This window comes from Rattus rattus, chromosome 11, assembly GCF_011064425.1.
Source record: "Rattus rattus isolate New Zealand chromosome 11, Rrattus_CSIRO_v1, whole genome shotgun sequence".
NCBI classification, from domain to species: domain Eukaryota; kingdom Metazoa; phylum Chordata; class Mammalia; order Rodentia; family Muridae; genus Rattus; species Rattus rattus.
The window spans coordinates 30818196-30835597 of record NC_046164.1 but is presented as its reverse complement, the minus strand read 5'-3'; the positions used below and the strand labels follow the sequence as shown (position 1 = coordinate 30835597).

The 17402-nt window shown below is 44.8% G+C and overlaps 1 protein-coding gene across 1 annotated transcript in view; it reads left to right on the top strand.

Annotated features, from left to right (window-relative positions):
* Usp46 (ubiquitin specific peptidase 46) overlaps positions 1–17402 on the top strand; it is a 68468-nt gene that overhangs the window by 21359 nt on the left and 29707 nt on the right. Inside the window, exons 2-4 of the mRNA XM_032915861.1 lie at positions 9115–9195; positions 13272–13485; positions 16127–16356. Of these exons, the coding sequence (XP_032771752.1) occupies positions 9115–9195; positions 13272–13485; positions 16127–16356 (525 nt within the window). The remainder of the gene's footprint in view (positions 1–9114; positions 9196–13271; positions 13486–16126; positions 16357–17402) is intronic.

Here is a 17402-nt window from a genome sequence, read left to right as displayed (position 1 = left end):
CTTTGTTCCTTGACTCACAGGCCCTTCTGTCTCCAGGGCCAGAACTGTAGTGGTCTGAGTGTCTCTGAGCTCTGTTTCCACCATCACCTATCTTCACTTATTCTGACCTCTGGGGACACAGAGCCTCCTGCCAAGTCCCTTTTTGCCATGCGTGGTAACTTGATGGAGTCCAGGGATAGGACAACTGGGGAGGGATGTCATCCTGCCTGCCACAGGCCTGGTTTAACAGAGAGAGGCTGCTCTGTGAGAATCCCCAGAAGAGTTGGCCTTTCAATTAGTCTTCTGAGGCCCAGGCAGGGGAAAGGGACCAGGAAAGAGTGTGCTCTGGGGACTGAAGGGCGGCCATTGGTCTAGGCAGGGTGTGCAGAGGATGAGTGACGAGAGAGCTTAGTGACAGCCCTGAATGCCACCAGGGGGAATTCCAAAACAATTCTGTGTTTAAAAAGAACACTTTTTCCTGCCGCTGTTAGGGCTGGCTAAAGGGGACAGCAGAGGCTATAGTAGGAGCTGTTGGTGAGTTGGATGGGAGAGCCTGCCTTCTTGCCTAGCTGCAGCTGAAAAAGAAGTGCATGGAGTGGAGAGATTGAAGGAGTTTGTCAGCAGTGCAGCAGGGATGTTGGGTGTGATGTGGAGGGTCCAGCCTGGAGAAAGCAGGACCATCTACTAAGCAGGGAAAGCACCAGAGGAGTGAGATGTCCCATTTAAGTAGATGACGTTAAGGGCCGGTGGGTAGGTGAGTGGGAAAGCCTGTACTAATGCACGTGGAGCTCCAAGGGGAGCCTGCAAGGTACAGAAAGTTAGAAACGGCTTGCGGCTCCTGACTGAAACCTTGCAGAGGCTTCTGCTGCAACCCTGGAAAGAGGCCTAGGGGAGGCTTCAGGCCACCTCTGGGAAAAGCCAGCTGTCTACAAGTCTTCCTCTGGGGAGCCCGCTATATTTGAAGCTTCTCAGGGTGATGCGGGGGTGAGCTCCAGAAGGAGACTTTCTTTTTCCTTTTGGGTGCTGGGGTTGAGTCTAAGGACCTTGTAAATGTTGGGTGAGGTATGAAGGTGAGGAAGGACAGACAGTCCTTACAGACAGGAGCCATTCAACACAGTGCTAGTTTCCTAGGCTGCTGTGCCATTCATATTATCCGAGTGGCTTAAACAATCTACATAATGCTTGAATTACCCTAGATGCACAGAACACAAGAAACTCAAGAAGGATGACCAAAATGTGAATGCTTCACTCCTTCTTTAAAAGGGAACAAGAATACCCTTGGCAGGGAATAGAGAGGCAAAGCTTAGAACAGAGGCAGAAGGAACACCCATTCAGAGCCTGCCCCACATGTGGCCCATACATATACAGCCACCCAATTAGATAAGATGGATGAAGCAAAAAGTGCAGGCCGACAGGAACTGGATGTAGATCTCTCTGAGAGACACAGCCAGAATACAGCAAATACATAGGCGAATGCCAGCAGCAAACCACTGAACTGAGAATAGGGACCCCCGTTGAAGGATCAGAGAAAGAACTGGAAGAGCTTGAAGGGGCTCAGACCCCATATGAACAACAATGCCAACCAACCAGAGCTTCCAGGGACTAAGCCACTACCCAAAGACTATACATGGACTGATCCTGCGTTCCCAACCTCATAGGTAGCAATGAATAGCCTAGTAAGAGCACCAGTGGAAGGGGAAGCCCTTGGTCCTGCCAAGACTGAACCCCCAGTGAATGTGACTGTTGGGGGGAGGGCAGCAGTGGGGGGAGGATGGGAGGGGAACACCCATAAAGAAGGGGAGGGAGAGGGATTAGGGGGATGTTTGCCTGGAAACCGGGAAAGGGAATAACAATCTAAATGTAAATAAGAAATACTCAAGTTAATAAAGATAGAAAAATTAAAAAAAACCCACAATCCACATTACTATCTTCAAAAAAAAACAAATTTATTATTGGTTGATTTATGATTATTATGTGTATGGAGAGGTATATACATAACTAAATGCCTGAGTGGGAGTCAGAGGACAACTTTTCTGAGGTTCTCTACATCCATATTCACATGGGTCCTGGGGATCAAACTCATTGTCACCAGCCCTGCACAGAAAGACCTTTACCTGCCAGGTCATCCTGCTGGCTTCACTGACTTTCTTACAGTTCTGAAATCCAAAGCAGGTTCCACCGGGCCAAAGCCCAGTTGATGGAGGGCTGCATTGTGTTGGAGCTGCAGGCGTTTCCAGGGTGGAGACTGGACCACGCCTTGGCCCTGTCTCTTCCTGCATCTGCACAGCATCCGAGGTTGTCACACAGCACCCTTCACTCTGCCGTGCCCATGCTGCCCATGCTCCCTTGAGGCCAGTTGGGAGCATTCCGAGCCCACTGGATTAATTCAGAGCAAGCCCCATGCTGTTTGGCCAGCAGATGTGTGGATTAATACTGCCTCAGGTTTCCTTTGCCGTGTGAGGGGTTGTATTTATCAGTTTGGGGAATTAGAACAAGTGTGTCCTTGGTGGACTGGGATTCTACCTTTATATACAGCAGTATATATGTATATGTATGTATATTATATATACACACAATTTATTATTGATTGATTTTATATATATTTATATATGCTGTTTTATTATATCTATATATCTATATATCTATATAGATATATATATAGAGAGAGGTATATGGGACTTTTCCAGAGAAGGCATAATTCTCTCTCTCTCTCTCTCTCTCTCTCTCTCTCTCTCTCTCTCTCTCTCCCTCCCTTTCTTTCCCTCCCCTCTCTTCTTCCTTTCATCTGTGTGTGTGTGTGTGTGTGTGTGTTGTGTGTGTGTGTGTGTGCGTGTTGTGTGTATTTTCCCCCAGACCAGACCAAAGTAATGATTGTAAAAAAGTCCAACTTGGTGAACGAATGAAATTTTACTTTGGTTCTTAACTAGAGCGTGGGTGAGCAAGTGTGACTCAAAAGCAGCTGCATCCGGGAAAGGGTGAGGCCTCATGGGAGCTGCAGTCCTGGGCCTGGCTGGCAGCTCAACAGGTCCAAGAATCTTCTCTCTGCCCCTACACTGATCACAGACTCCTCCCTGAGCAGTTTTCTGCTTCCAGAGCTCTGGAGTGGGGCCTTCATGGAATCTTGCAAGTTTCAACTTTCCCAGGCGTGTGAAGTTTTTTACCCCTGAGTCTCCTGAGCCTCTGCACTCTCTTTTTTGAACATTTGAACTTGGAGGGCACTGTTACACTATCTCAAGCGATGCCATAGTTGTAACAGGGTAGTGGGAGCTGTTCCTCAGTGTGACACACTCTGCGTCTCTGTGGTGACATGCAGAAACAGACCTGTTGCTGTTGTGTGAACGTACAGCACACACCATTATGCAGGGCACACCACCCTTGGTGATGATAATAAGCTGTTAAGTACCTGCATTATGGATTTATCTCACTGTGCTTGGGCTTTCTCAGAACGCACACCACTTGTAAAACGTTTCCTGTACAGTGCTGTGTAATTCCAGAGGCAGCTTCATACAGCTCCTGATGTGTCTCCTTAATTTCATCTGTTTATTTTTATGTGCATACACATGTACTTGAGGGAGTTCATGTGCTCCATGTGCGCTCCCTGGGACTGGAACCATAGATGGTTGTGAGCTACTCTGTGGGTGATGGGAACTGAACCTGCGCCCTCTGCAAGAGCAGGAGGTGCTCATAACCACTGAGGCATTGTGGCAGCTCTTCTATGCGCCTTCTTCATCTGAATATATATATATATATATATATACACACACACACACACATATATATATATATATAAACTCTGCCCTTGGATAGAGGAGATTCTTGGACATATATATATATATATATATATATATATATATATGTATATATATATATTCCATACACACACATGCACACGCACATGCACACGCACACACACAATATGTACTTCATATAGCCTATGTAGGTGGTAGGCTGTACTTTGCATGTATGTACTTTTTGTATGTATTCTCTATGATGTCAATTAATGATAAAATGGCCCAAATAACTCTTTTCTCACTACGTGTCCTCACAGTTAAGAGATGCATTACTGACTGACTATAGGTATAAACGTATAAACGGAATAACCCAGGGAGCCCACCCACACCTGTCACTCAGCTTCCCACACATGACCTTACCACCTTCAGTCCCTTTCCTTCCTTCCCCAATCTCAGGAAACCTCCGATTCATCTGTGTTTTGGCAGAAACACTTCAAAAATATTACACTCTGAAGGAGATGTAGAGTGAAGCGGCAAGGGTGGGGAGAGAGGAGAGAGTACGTGAGGTATGGGGGATGCTGAAGGATGCTGAGTTTATGATCCTGGAGCTGAGGAGGACAGACACCTTGATCATGGAAGCATAGTCACTGTTTACAACAGAGGGACACATAGGCTTCTGAGTAGCCAGTGGGAGTCACTGATTTCTGGTGCATTTTTTCTCCTATTAAGCTAGAGAGAGGTGAAGGGGATGCTAATGTGTTAGAGTCTTGAGAAATTTGGAAACAGTCACTGTGATGTGAGGAGCAATTTCACTCTATGATGTTGGAATGCAGTATCTTTGTTCTATGTATGTATGTATGTATGTATGTATGTATGTATGTATGTATGTATGTATCTATGTATCTATGTAACTATGTATGTATATATGTAGTATGTATCTATCTGTATATATGTATGTATCTATGTAACTATGTATGTATGTATATATGTGTGTATGTATGTATCTATGTATGTATGTATGTGTATGTATGTATATATGTATGTATGTATGTATGTATGTATGTATCTATCTATCTATCTATCTATCTATCTATCTATCTATCTATTCATTGAAGTCAGGGTTTCTCTGTGTACCCCCAGCTGTCCTGAAACTCACTCTGTAGACCAGGTTGGCATTGAACTCACAGAGATCTACCTGCTTCTGCCTCCTCAGTGTTGGGACTAAAGGTGTGATTCACTGTATCCAGCTTGAATGCTATTTATAAGGCCTGCAGAGTTGGAGGAATTTGGGTGAATCTAGTTGATATGGTTGTCTGACCTCTCTTTCCCTTAAGTACTGCATGCCTGTCTGGGTGTATGTTCAGAAAAGGATGGCGAATTTGGTTCATAATGGGTTCCTACTTTGCTGGGTGGGAGGTCCAGTGGGCAGGGTAAGGGGGTGGAAGGCTAATTGAAGTTATGGCCTGTAGATCCTATGATAAATAAGAAAGCAGAAGAGTGGAGCAGTTACCTCTTCAGCACTGTACTCGTTACCGAAGAACAATTTCAAGGAAGGAGTTGCTTGTTTGGATCATAGCTTCAGCAGTGTTAGAACGTGGGTGTGTCTGAGCAGAACAGTTCACACTGTGGTTGCCAGAAAACGGAGAAAAGGGAGTGCAGACAGTGGCCAGGACACGATGCAGCCCTCAAGGATATGCTCTCAGTTACCTGACTTCTCCAGCTAGACCCCACCTCCTAACGTCCCAGAACTACACAGTAACCCAGCCTACAGCATGCCTTCGCCTGGGGACCAAGGCTCCCACATTAGCTTATATCTAAAGCAGTACAATTTTAGCACAGTGTAGGTATATCTATGATGGGAGACTTCAAGACAGAGTGGGCAGGGCTGTGCTTGGTGTCTGGAGTTGAATACAGTGGAATAAAAGATAGCGAGGAAAGAGGATGTCAGGATTTTGGGAGAGCAGCTCTGCCACAAGGCCTCTCCACATGGATGCTGAAACCACATAGGATAATGGCAAAACCTGAGGCCTATGGTGAGTCCTCCGTGACTGGGGGCCACTGAGGAGAGGAGAGAAGGACTTTGGCTGCTGACTTCAGAAAGGAGAGTGTTTGACAAGTGAGTGAAGTTGTAGAGCCCCAGGCAGCTTCCCCCTGGCCCCTTCACAATCTTGTGTGTAGGGTCAGAGAGTGAGCAATCTGAACTGAGGAGAAGTCAGGAGGTGTCGATAACAGAGACAAGCCGGGTCTCACCAGCTACAGAATCGTCACCTGCCCTATGTGTGTGGTGATCCTTCCATCTGTGCAAGTGGATAGATACTGTGTGACCACAGGATCTCTCTGTCCTTAGTACAAATCTTCACCCTCACTTCAGGCTTCCTTTCCACAAATGGCAAAATTGGTGCTAAGACAGGCGAGGCCATGCTCAATCAAAGAGTTAACTAGCAAAAACCAAGTGTTAACTTCTCTACATTGCCTTCTTTCATAAAGAAAGATCTAGTGAGATCCGGTTCCAACCACTGATACATCGTATCCTCCATTAATCCTGCTCTCACTGGCAAATATTCTAATTTTGCTTGAAAAAATATAGGTCTATTTAATATCCATTTTTTATGATTTAGAAATAACATTATTAAAAAAAAATGTTGGTGTTCTTTGTACCACAAAATCCTGCCATAATTTGATCCGTTATTTCAAAAGGTTGGCTACAGTGAAGCCATGTTATCGTGGAGACAATGGTTTTCACAACACTGAGGAAAGGCACTGAGACTGGCTTCCATCTGAGCATTGAATCTTCACTCAGATGGTGGGTAAAGGAGTCTAGAATGGCGGCATAGCAGACAGAGAGGGAAACATCACACAGAAATGTGAGAGTGGGGGAAAGACCCTGTCATACCGCTGTTCTGGTCACTTGGATTTGAGTTATTTTCTATTTAACATGTGCTTTGTGGCAAGTGACCATTTTGCCTGGTTCCCAGTCTACTTCATGGCTGTGTCTTTCTTGAGGAGGGGATGATTGCTATATGAATTAAAATACAGCACCGGGGGCTTAAGAGATGGCTTAATGGTTAAGAGCCACTGTTGCTCTTGTAGAGGATCTGGGTTTAGCCTAGCACCGATGTGGTGGCTCACAAACATTTGTAACTCCAGTCCTATGGGGATCTCACACCTTCTCCTGTAGCAGGTAAGCACAGATCACACTTATACACATGCAGGCAAAGCATTCATACACATAAAGAGTAAACGAAAGAACATACAGCATTAGAAATCTCTTAAAGTTTTATTTTCGGGTGTGTGTGTGCATGCGTGCGTGCATGCATGCATGTGTGCGTGTGCGAGTGTGAGTGTGTGTGTGTCTTGTCTGTCTGTCTGTCTGCCTGTATATGTGTGTGCAGGTGTCGGTGGAATTAAGAGGGCACCAGATCCCCTGGAGCTGGAGTTATAGGTTGTAAGCCTTCTGACTTAGGTGTCAGAGGATCAAACTCAGGCGCTCTGCAGGAGCAGTATATACTCTTAAATCAATACACCATCCCTCACCCCCAGGCCCAGTGGTGTTACTTTCTGAATATAAAACACTTAGCTTTCTGTTCTCTGTCTCCCAAACCCACGTGTTTCTGTGAGCTATGAGTCTTCTGTGATAGCCTGAGAAATAGAAGGCTGTATATGGTCGGGGACAACATCAGCAAAGGACTCTGATCCTACCCACCGCTCCCCCTACATGCATGGACTCCATAGCCACAGATCAGAAACGTTTTAAACATTTCATCTGTACTGAGCACTCAGACTTTGTCTTTATTCCGTAAACTATACAGCATACCAACAGTTTACATAGCATTCATATTATATTGGGTATAGTAAGTAATGCAAAAGCCGTAAAGCACTGAGGAGGATATGCATGACTTATAAGCTCTACCATTTATGTAAGGGGACTGAGTGTCTTTCCCGGGATCTGGAACCTGTTCCCAGGGATGACCGGATCCCTGGCTGGAGTGAACTTTTTTCCCCTTCCAGCCAGCTCACTCAGATCTCAGAGGGAAATGACCATCCATCACCAGTGACTGGCCCCAGGTGCGGGCTTCATCACTGCTCTGATGGATGGCTTTGTGCAACATTTGGTAAGATTGAAACAGATTCCTGAGTTCAGCCTTGGGGAGTTGGTTACATCTGCGGTTTAGCAGGTTCAACAATGGCTGTCTCCCAGGCGAAGGCCTGGAAATCCAGGAGTTGTTCAGTTCATGAGGCTGCACTCATATCTCAGCTGGTCTTCAGCTAGAAGGAAGAAATAGGCTCTACTGCTGCTGATGGAATGGACTTGCCAGCGAGAACGAGAACAAGCAGGTGGAGAAAGCAAGCTTCCTTCTTCCATGTTCTTTTGATAGACTGCCAGCAGGCCTGGCTCAGATTAAAGGTGGATCTTCCCACCTCCCAAGATCTGGATTCAAATGGGTCTTCCCATTGCAAATGGTTTAATTATGAAAAAGCCCTCCTAAGTGTACCCTCTGGGGGTTTTAAGTTACTTCCAGATGTAGACAACTGAGAGTAGTCTTTACAGATAGTTCTTTGTTTTTCTGAGCATCATGAGGGCAAACCGCAGTCCTTGCCACAGGACTGTTGGTGTTACTTACCGTGCTGCATCATCGCTGTGCTTAGCAATCCGATGCATCCGGCAGCTGTCAGGACTCACATGGGATCTTCCATTATCAGCAGCCTTCTCTGGACATAGAGCCTTCTCAGTAAGACGTTCCCCGAGTTCTCTGCTCAAAGGTGCAGGTGCACAGCCTTCACAACTCACACGCTCACACACCCCTCAGCTGTAGCGTCCCCGCCGGCCCCAGCCCATCTCTTGAGCTTACTTCTCTTCACTGTGGTAACCAGCTCCCAGTTTATTGTCTGGTAGGCCTGCTTTGTGCTTCGGGCCGTCTTCATGTATGAAAATGAGAACCCCACAAGAGCTGATATGTACGTCTGAATCTTCACCATTCTCATTACTGCCTGGACCTACAGATTAGTGCCTGGCTGAGCCGAGGTCAGGGATTCCTTAGCAGAATGAAGATATCGACTTGGAAAATGGTCCCATCTTCCAGGCCCTCTGTCTCTGCAGGCAGCTGCTGCAGCTGTCTGGAGTATCATATTTAGAAGGTCATCTTGTTATTTATGTATCTCTCTCAAATATCCATACCTAACGGGCGCTGACTAAAACCACACAGCTCAGGGCTGAGGCAACAAGTACTTTGGGTAAGGAATTCAGTGAGAGGCTTGCTAGTGAGTCTCCTGGTTTACTTGTAGTGTCTCGCATCCGGCATACCCTGCTGACAAGGGATGCTTGTTTGAGGAGTGGAGCAGCTCCTATCACCCCACTTCCCCATCTGTTTTCATGCCACAGAACTGTTGTTGTGTTTTCTTGTAGGGCACCAATGCCTCTGCTCTGGAAAAAGACATTGGACCAGAGCAGTTTCCGATCAATGAACACTACTTCGGATTGGTCAATGTAAGTATTTATTGTTTCCAATGTAAGTAGTTTGTGTTTCCAATGTTTTAGGGTATTTGATGTAACTCTGCGGACTTTTGTTTGTTTGTTTGTTTTGGGGGATAAGATCTAGCTGTGTAGCTTTGTTGGTCCTGAACTCATTTTGTAGACCTGGCTGGCCTTGAACTTGCAGTGCTTCTTGCCTCCCTCTGAGCATGCCCGATTCTCCACCACCATTGCCATCTCTATTCAAATGACTGTGCTTTAATTACTTGTGGAGTCAAATGCTGGAGAAGGGCATTTTAATCTACTTTAAAAAAATGTTCTAGTAGTTGTCCCCAGCAAAGGACTTAATTGCTACATTATTGATTGAATTTGCATCCCTTTCTCACATGCCTCAAGGTCTTCCCTTTGTATCTGTGACCTCCGAGTGATTTCGTTAGCTGTGTGGCCACGCCTGCTTTATTTTCTCCTCCTTTTTCACAGTGTGAACCTCTCAGTCTTTGTCAGTACACTTTGCGTTTTAAGACTTGGTGGCTGGCTACCTGTGCTTGGCTAATAATATAGCTTGTATTAGAGATCTATAGATAGAGTAGACTCTCCACTTGAGGTAGGAGAGGACTGTCAATTAAGAACCAAGAGTCAATTATCCCGGAATTACTTGGCCCCAATTATTGTGTGACAAAACTTTTCCTAGGGAGATGCAACCCACACATTAGTCATCCCAGATAGGGAGCTCACTACGGGCCAAATTACAGGTACCACCAAAGTTTAGTTTGGTGAACCAATGAATTTTATTGGGGTTACTTATAGGAGTACTGGAGAGGAGTTACAGGAGCAGAAATGACTCAAAGGCAGCTGCATCAGCAAGGCCCACCCCAGCATGGTGACAGCTCACAAAGCTGGGGACCTGGAGCACACTGCACAGCCTGTAGGCAGCTCAGCGGGGTGGAGAGTGTCCTTTCCAAGTGAATCTTGACTACTACACCTCCTCCAAGCACCGAGACTGGTTTCTGCTTCTTCCGTCAGAGTCTTCTTTGTAGTTTAGCTCTTTTTAGTTTGGCAGGGGTTTAGTGAATCTGGTCAGTTTCAGGGACTTCCTGAAACTATTTTGAGTTTTTCACTTTCCTATGTAAGGAGCTTCTTTCTCTGCTAGATGGAGGGTTTCAATCTTGGAGGAAACTGTTCCTTACTTACTGCTCTGCTTCCTTGGTGGCAGAACCATGTGCTAGAGTGGGTGCCCATTACCCCTATGAGTTTTCTATGTTACTGTGTCTTTATTGAATAGAAGTTTTAGGTGCTAAGTGTGTTAGCTCATAGACATGTGGGTTTCTGGAGCAGTTGCTCTGCTAGCCTGCCAGTGTCCTACTGCGAGGTGGGTTTGGAGAAAGAAGTTGGACACATTCTTTGCAAGTAAATGCTACATTGGGTATAAAGGAAAGTGCTACATTTGAATTCTCTCAGTACTGTTAAGTGATGGTATGATCCTAGGCAAGGAACTTGGCCTTTCTGGTCCTCCATTTCTGCATTTACTAATTGTGAAAGATGAACAGGAGAGGGAGAGGGAAAGAGAGAGAAAGAGAGAGAGAGGGAGGGGGGGAGGGCACTATGTGAGGTTCTGATGAAGCTGGGGCATATTGCAGACACTTGGAAAATATTCCTTTTATTTCTTCAGAGTTGACCACTAGATTAGGCCAATAGTGACTGAAGGGTGGCTGGGTAAAAGATATTGAGAAACAGAGAGAAGACCGGACAGAGGAAGGCTACATAAGGACCTAGAAATACAGGGTATCATAATGGCAAAACCCAGTATTTTTAAATACAGTTTACTTTAGCCACTGTGCATGGGCCTCCACTTACCTCTCTGAAGAGAGTTATTCAATTCATGAGAATTTTTCTCTAGTTAAGGAAAATACCAATGTAGACTATAGAGAAAGAATTAAGGCTGCTGCTTTCCTTGTAGCAGAATTATGAGAGATGTATTTATTAATAGCTTCAATTATGATTCCTTACCTGGTAATTTATGACAGCACCAGCCTCTGTGTGAAAGGGTTTGTCACCTGCTACATGACTGTGTCTGGGATGGCCTAGCCGCAAAGCCATTCAGAGGTGTCTGTGCTCCAATTGACTTCTACAGCCTAGATTTTGTGATCTAGGCTACGACTCTTGTTATTTCTTTGGAATTTCTTCCTGTTTATTGATTGAGTGGGAACAGCCTTAAAGTACAGGTCTCAGCTAGGGCCTCCAACAGAGTTAGACTTCAGTCACTTAGAAACCAGGGAGATAATGACGTTCCCTCCAAAGTCAAAATCTGACTGGAGAGGGATAGAGTGTTGCTGTGTGGTCCCTAATCTGATTACAGAGGGACCAGGGGCTTGTGTGATACCATACATATTGGGACAATTGCCACCTTGGATGAAACACGAGGCAGGGTAACTCAGAAGAAGGGAGGGTGGTCAATGGAGACACTTCTCGCTCCATTGTGTTGGAGTCCATGAGATTTTGTACTGTGGGGTGGCAGCCACTGCAGTCCTGACAGAGGGAAACAAGCTCTGTTCCTTAAAGGCTTTGGTTGAGCAAGCGGTTCTTAACTCCTTCAATACCCACCCCCCTGCATTGTATGTGAGTGTGCATATGTATGTATACATACATGTATACATACATGCATGCATACATACCTATGTATACATGTATATATATACACATATATATGTATATATACATGCACATACATACATCTCCTCTTGAGCTTCAGTTTCTTTTTGATTTGGATTTTTATTTTTACAGTCATGGGAGGGTGTTTGTTTGTTTGCTTTTTGAGACAGGTTCTCCCTGTATATCTCAAGCTGCCTGGAACTTATTGGGTAATACAGGCTGCCTTCTGATTTGCAATGGTCCTCTTGCTTCAGCCTCCCAAGAGCTGGGACCGCAATGTGCATCACCACACCTGAGGTCAGGGGAGCGTGTTTATATCACTTTGTGTCTTTTCTTCAGCCAGCTGCTTTTCTGAGTCTCCGTGCTGTGTGCGTTTTCTTCCTTGTCTTTTTCTGAGCACCAGAGCTCATTAGATTCCTAAACAGAGTACTTATTATAAGTTTATAGACTTTGATGGATCAGAAAAGCACTAGAGTTAATAGTCTTCTCTTGTCTATGGGGGGCACATTCCAGGACCCCAAATGAATGCCTAAAACTGAATGGTTTTATATAGACTTTATATAGACTGTTTTTTTTTCTATATACGTACACTGGTGATAAAGTTTAATTTATGCACTAGGCACAAGAGGTGAAATTATGTTCTAATAAAATAGAATAATTACAGTAAATTATCAGTATTAGTTTGTTTCTTAAGACTAGGTTGGGGCCATTGTTAAGTAATATAAAGGTTACTTGTGATACCCGGGATATCTACCAAGTGACTAGTGGGCAGGTACCATATATATTGTGGATTTAGGAGACTAAAGGGTGATTCGCATCCCTGGCAGGCTGGTGTAGGATGATGTGAGAATCCATCACAGCGCTCAGAATGGTGTACAATAGAAAATTACAGGTGACTTATTTTCCATTTAATGTTCACAGACTGGGGTTGACTCCCCATAACTGAAAGCATAGCAAGTAAAACTACAGCTAAGGGTGTGTGTGTGTGTGTGTGTGTGTGTGTGTGTGTGTGTGTGTGTGTATATATACACATATATATATATATAGATAGATAGATAGATATAGATATGATGCTACCCCAGTGGTTCTCAACCTATGGGTCCCGACCCCTCTGGGGCTCCATCTACTCTTTCACAGGGGTTGCCTAAGATGGTCGGAAAACACAGCTATTTATATGACGATTCATAAAAATAGCAAAATTACAGTAATGAAATAGCAAAAGCAATCGTTTTATCGTCGGGGGTGGGAGGACACCACATCAGCAGGTCGCAGCATCAGGAAGGTGAGAACCACTGCTGCACCTTTTGTCCCTGTTGGGCGCTGATATGGGAACGCAGGGATTGGCAGGTTCCTGGATCCTGGCATCTCCTTCTCCTCCCCTACCCAGAGGTGCACACACATATATGTATGTGATTCCAGCCACTCCTCTTGTGCTTTGGCAGTTTGGAAACACATGCTACTGTAACTCCGTGCTCCAAGCGTTGTACTTCTGCCGGCCGTTCCGGGAGAATGTGTTGGCATACAAGGCCCAGCAAAAAAAGAAGGAAAACCTGTTGACGTGCCTGGCAGACCTTTTCCACAGCATTGCCACGCAGAAGAAGAAGGTTGGCGTCATCCCACCAAAGAAGTTCATTTCAAGGCTGAGGAAAGAGAACGGTGAGTGCTGCGGTCATCGCGGGTTAGTGGCTCCAGGCAAGGGAACCGGAAGGGGAACAGCAGCGGTCCTGCTGCAGTCATCCTGGGTTCGAGGCTCTGGGATGGGGAACAGCAGCGGTTCTGTGTAGCCAGAAAATGAAAAGCTTATTTAATTTTTGTAAGGGACAGTAAGTATGATCAGCCATAGTGTTTTTTTTTTAAGAAAGATGTTTCAGGGACTGGAGCGATGGCTCAGCGGTTAAGAGTGAGCATTTCAGGAGTGAACTCTCCTAGAGGACTTAAGTTCGGTTCTCAGGACCCATACTGAATGGCTCACAGCCCTGTAACTCCAGTTCCAGAAGATCTAATACCCTACGTGTTACATACAATTACATAGCTACCCCACACATGACTAAGAGAGAGGGGGGGCAGGGGGCAGGGGCAGGGGGCAGGGGCAGGTGTCCTGTGTGTAATGTTAAACCTCAGGAGACAGAGACAGGACATTACTGTGAGTTCCACGCCACCTAAACCAGGCCACCTACATGTTTAGACCCTGTTGCAAACTTGAAACTTAATCAGTTAATTAATTTATCCTCTCCTTTTATAATTTAATTAGTTAATAATTAATTAAACTAGAAAATGAAGAGGATAAGGAAAAGACAGGGTTTCTCTTTATAGTCCTGGCTATCTTAGAACTTGATTTGTAGAGCAGGCTGGCCTTGAACTCAGAGAGATCCCATCTGCCTCTGCAGTGCTGGGAATAAAGGAGTGCCCCACCACTGCTCAGTAGAAGACATTTCTTCTTTTCCCATTATACATGAAACAAAAAAAACAGAATATACATTTAAAAATTGATATTTGACATCCTACTTAGAATGATTTCTTTCTCTTTTCTTCTATCTTCTTTCTTTCTTTCTTTCTTTCTTTCTTTCTTTCTTTCTTTCTTTCTTTCTTTAACATGCCACACTCTGGGAAAGGATCAGTGTAAGGATCAAATACATTGTTCATGGCAGATTTGAGTGCTGTACACCTAGGTTTAGACGTGTTGATGCACTCACTGAGCACAACAGCACTACCTTATGAACTGTAAATGTAGCACAGGTTACCCAAAGAGGCTCTGGAGTGTTTGAAGTAACGTGCTGTAGTTTGGATGTGACATGTCCCGTCTGGGCTTGCTGATTCTCTGACGGTGATGTTGTTCCAGGAGGTCATGGAAACCTTAGGATTTGGGACATAGCTTTGAAGTAGATCACAAGAGTGAGCCTTTGAAGGGGACACCTGGTTCCTAGTCCATCTCCCATTCTGTGTCTCCTGTGCACTGTGAGGTGCACCCCATTGCTCCCGTGTCTGGGGCTGAGCAAGTAAGGGTAGAACCCTCTGGAACCTCGAGCCCAAACACATCATTCCTCTTCTGAGATAATTTGGTTGTGTGTTTTGTCAGCGCTGAGGCCAGTAACACTACAAAAGTCAGTGGCGAGGTTTCCAGTCAGCATTTTTTTGTTTTTTGGAGGGTAAATGGTGATAGAAATATATCGTATATTCCACAAGTTTTACACTGATTTTTCTGATTATTGAACTATTTAATGTGACTTGTACCTGCTCTAAATTCCACTTTACTCCAATGAACTTACACAGTTCACCCAGTGTTTCTTTTACAAAGTTTTGTTTAATTTGATAGCAAGCTTTTAGAAGTCGTAATATTTACGTATGCTAGAATAAATGTGATTTGAATAAAGAAGGAAGCCAACCATCCCAGTGTAGCTGTGAGCAGTTGGACTAGCAGTAGGGGCTTCTAGCTGCTTGCTTGTCCTGACAGCAGGGGCAGCAGCGGGCTTAGGGCATTTGCGTTTGTTTTAGGAGCACTATGGGAAAATTATCTGTTCACATATACTTCATATTTCTTTCATCTTTCATGTAAGAGTTTTCCAGGCTGACCTTAGGTTTAATATGGCTCGCAGGAAGAGAATGTAGTTGCTATGGCAAAGTGACTCAATGACTAATTAGTCATTGGGGGGGGTCACATGTTAAGAATCGCTATTTAGGGGTTCAGTAGATAAAGTACTCAAGCAAGTAAGAGGATTAGTGTTCAGATCCCCAGAGCTGAAAGCCAGGCAGGTGTGTAGCCTATTTGTAATCCCAGCAAGAGGAGGCGGTGGGTGGAGCCAGCTGGTTAGCCAATAAGTGAATGCCAGAGTCAGCGAGTTAGGGAGAGACCCTTTCTTAAAAGATAGTGTGCGGGTGACTGAGGAAGGTGCCTGTGTCAGCCTCTGCCCTCTTAATACGCATGTACAAGTGTGTACCTGCTCGAGTGTGTGCTCCTCCACCCACACTGCATGCATACAGACAAAACCAAGAGATATTTAATCAAGGTTTTTGTTTCGTAATTTTGGTTCTTTTCTAGAATGAATTAAACCTTGGATCGTTGTTATAGATGACTGTAGGGAAATACCGGATATTAGTTTTTGGTGGGTGGTAGGAAATAGAAAGGAATGACTCTTTGAGAAGTTACTCATTTGTAATTGCACAGTAGAGATGAAATACATTTCTGTGCCACGGCTGTCCAGTCTTTGGATATAGTTACTGAAGCTTGGCACGGAGAGCTAAGTATGTCTTCTCGCTCTTGAAGATGCAGAGTGTGAAATGATGACCTTCTCCTTTCCAGATCTCTTTGATAACTACATGCAGCAGGATGCTCACGAATTTTTAAATTATTTGCTAAACACTATTGCGGACATCCTGCAGGAAGAGAAGAAACAGGAAAAACAAAACGGGAAATTAAAAAATGGCAACATGAATGAACCGGCAGAGAATAATAAGCCAGAACTCACCTGGGTCCACGAGATTTTTCAGGGAACACTCACTAACGAAACTCGATGCTTGAACTGTGAAACTGTGAGTACTGGGCGGGGGTGTCCTTCTTCCTTGTATGTGTGTATTAAGATATCTCACGATTACTGTTGCCTGCAGTACATGTGGGCTAGCCTGTTTTACTATGCCTCAGAAGCTCAGGCGCAAATTCTTAGAAGTGTGGATTCATCGTGATGTCTGACTCAGCTGGCGGGAGAAGAGTGTTGGAGACAAATGCCCTGAGATGTTGGGTTACTACACTCCATGGATGGATTTTAGGGCTAAACTTATTGGACTAGACCGTGACCCACTTAATAAGGTTCTCATCATAAAGAGGTCATGAGTGATGTAGAGACTATTGCCATGACTTCTGGGAGTCCGCGGTGGTGTATCTTACTTAGTGGGAAGGGAAGCTTCACTTCTATTTGTAGTCAGCTGGGTAGGTGAGAGGTCCATCACAGCGTTCATTTAGCTATGGAGTGATCCTGTGTAGTTGGTTGTATCTGGCCATTTGGATTTAAGGCAATCTTCTCTAGGGAGTGACCCAGAGTGACATTATTTGCTTGTTATATTTAAACTTTGAGAGTGACTTCATATTTTGCTAGGTTAAGAGCCCAGCTGCCTGAGTTTCAATGCTAGCCCCGACTCGCACAGACATTTCCAACCTTCCTGTGACATTGCAGTTTTCTTCTCTGTCTTCCTGTCCTCATCTGTAAAACAAGGATGGTGAGCACGTTATTCCATTGGTGTCTGGGAAGAGTGGATTTGGCGGCGTCTGTTTAATGCAAGCTGTGCTTGACACACAGCAAAGTTTGTAATGAATGCCGTTCGTCAGTTATCCCGACTGCTAAACCCTTAGCAAGTCTGTGTCTCTTTACAACTCTCGGATTTCTTGGTTCAGACAGACCCGGCTGAATATACATTTTTCTGGGGAGAAGAGATAAGCAGCTTTTAACAGAATCTGCCAAAGATCCCTCGTCATGGTCTGCCCCACTGCTGTTAATGGGGCCAACCCTCCTGGGTGATTTAAACCAGGCCTTCTTAGCTTTTTTTTTTTTCTACTTGTGACCTCTTTTTAGCCCAAGAAATTT